This window comes from Condylura cristata, unplaced genomic scaffold (assembly GCF_000260355.1).
Source record: "Condylura cristata isolate star-nosed mole 26May11 unplaced genomic scaffold, ConCri1.0 scaffold00020, whole genome shotgun sequence".
In the NCBI taxonomy this organism is placed as follows: domain Eukaryota; kingdom Metazoa; phylum Chordata; class Mammalia; order Eulipotyphla; family Talpidae; genus Condylura; species Condylura cristata.
In genome coordinates, this window is record NW_004567121.1 from 13,560,367 (window position 1) to 13,561,882 (window position 1,516).

General features: G+C 33.0%; 1 protein-coding gene across 1 annotated transcript in view; it reads right to left on the reverse strand.

Moving 5' to 3' along the window:
* Positions 1-1,516, reverse strand: part of MSH2 (mutS homolog 2) — a 54,078-nt gene that overhangs the window by 40,552 nt on the left and 12,010 nt on the right. The window contains exon 6 of the mRNA XM_004686223.2: positions 1,140-1,273. Coding sequence (XP_004686280.1) covers positions 1,140-1,273 — 134 coding nt within the window. The remainder of the gene's footprint in view (positions 1-1,139; positions 1,274-1,516) is intronic.

Here is a 1,516-nt window from a genome sequence, read left to right on the forward strand (position 1 = left end):
CAAGTAGTACAATAAAGTACTTCTACTGATAAAAAACTTAGATGAAAATCATAATAATACATCTCATTTTGGATATAATACAACTTGAACCAAATAAAATCCAACTGGTAGAAGCAACAAATGCAGTAACTAAAGGTGTGAGCTCTGGTGTCAGCTGGCCTGGCTTCAAATCTAGTCGCCACCACATAAAAAGTAACGATCACAGGTGCTTAGCAAAGCCAGGCACAAAAGAGATACCAGTCTTGTCACCCTCCTCCTTAGTCGTCACAATAATTTAAAAGTGATCCTACTTTCATTATTCCTGAACCTGTCAAAGGCCTACCTTGACAACATATAGGCACCAAAGGCAAAAATCCATTCATATCTCTCCCTATGTCTGCTCTTAGAAAGGGAAATTCTTGCTTTCCTTAATGAGGTTCCCCTCACAGCCACACATCCTGTGTTTAACAGTTCAAGAGAGCAAAAGTAAAGAGATTGATTCCAAATGCTTAGAGACGATAACACATTTGCCCTGAGCAAACAAGGAGCAAACTAGGAAGCATAAGGCTCACAGCTAATATGATACTAATCATGTTAAGGTGGCAGAACTGCACAACTTTTGACTTAATTTCCTCAATTTTAAAGATTTCCTGAGGTATATTACAACAGTTTAAATCTAGTGCTTCTTATATACCAGACACAAAGTACTTTATATATATAAAATCATCTAAGCTTAACAACCCTGTGAACTAATTATGCTTATTAATGCCATTTTAAAAAGGAAGAAACTGGGACACTGAGATTAAGTAATTTGTTGAAGATAACACCGCCAATAAGTGGTAGAACCATAATTTGAACCAAGTTATTGGGGCTCCCAAGTTCATGCTATAAAAAACATCCATACCAGCTTTCTCATATATTTTACTTTTTTATAGTGAAAACATATAATTAGAAAATAAGTTACTAATTATATCACCAATACATAACAAATTACATAACTATCTTAAATCAATCTAAATCAACATTATCTTAGTAGATAGTTCCCTGTACAACTAGATGCTAAAATATAGGTACAATACTGCATTATCAGAGTAAGCTGTATAATTATTGAGTAACTACAAGTCACTACAAGATTACAAAGGCATAACTAGTAAATATACCTCTCTTCTATTCTATTTTTGTCCATGAGAGGCTGCTTAATCCACTGGTTAACCAGTCTTTGTCCTTGAGGGGTCTTGCACTTATTTAGCAATGCAGCCAGAGACTGAGAGCCAGAAGTATCTTCTACAGAACCCTAGGAAACAAAAAAGTAAGACAGAAATGATGGCATACTCATTAAATGAAAACCTCCCTATACCATAAAAAAAAAAAAATTAAGTAGTTTTGGACATAAGAAACTATTCAATTAATTAAATTAATCAACTATGAAATGAAAAATTGGCACAAGATTTCTAAGATCAAACTTTCAACTTGTTAATCTGTATTATCTGCTATATATTTTTTTCAAAATATTTTTTTTTATTAAAAAGTTTATTTT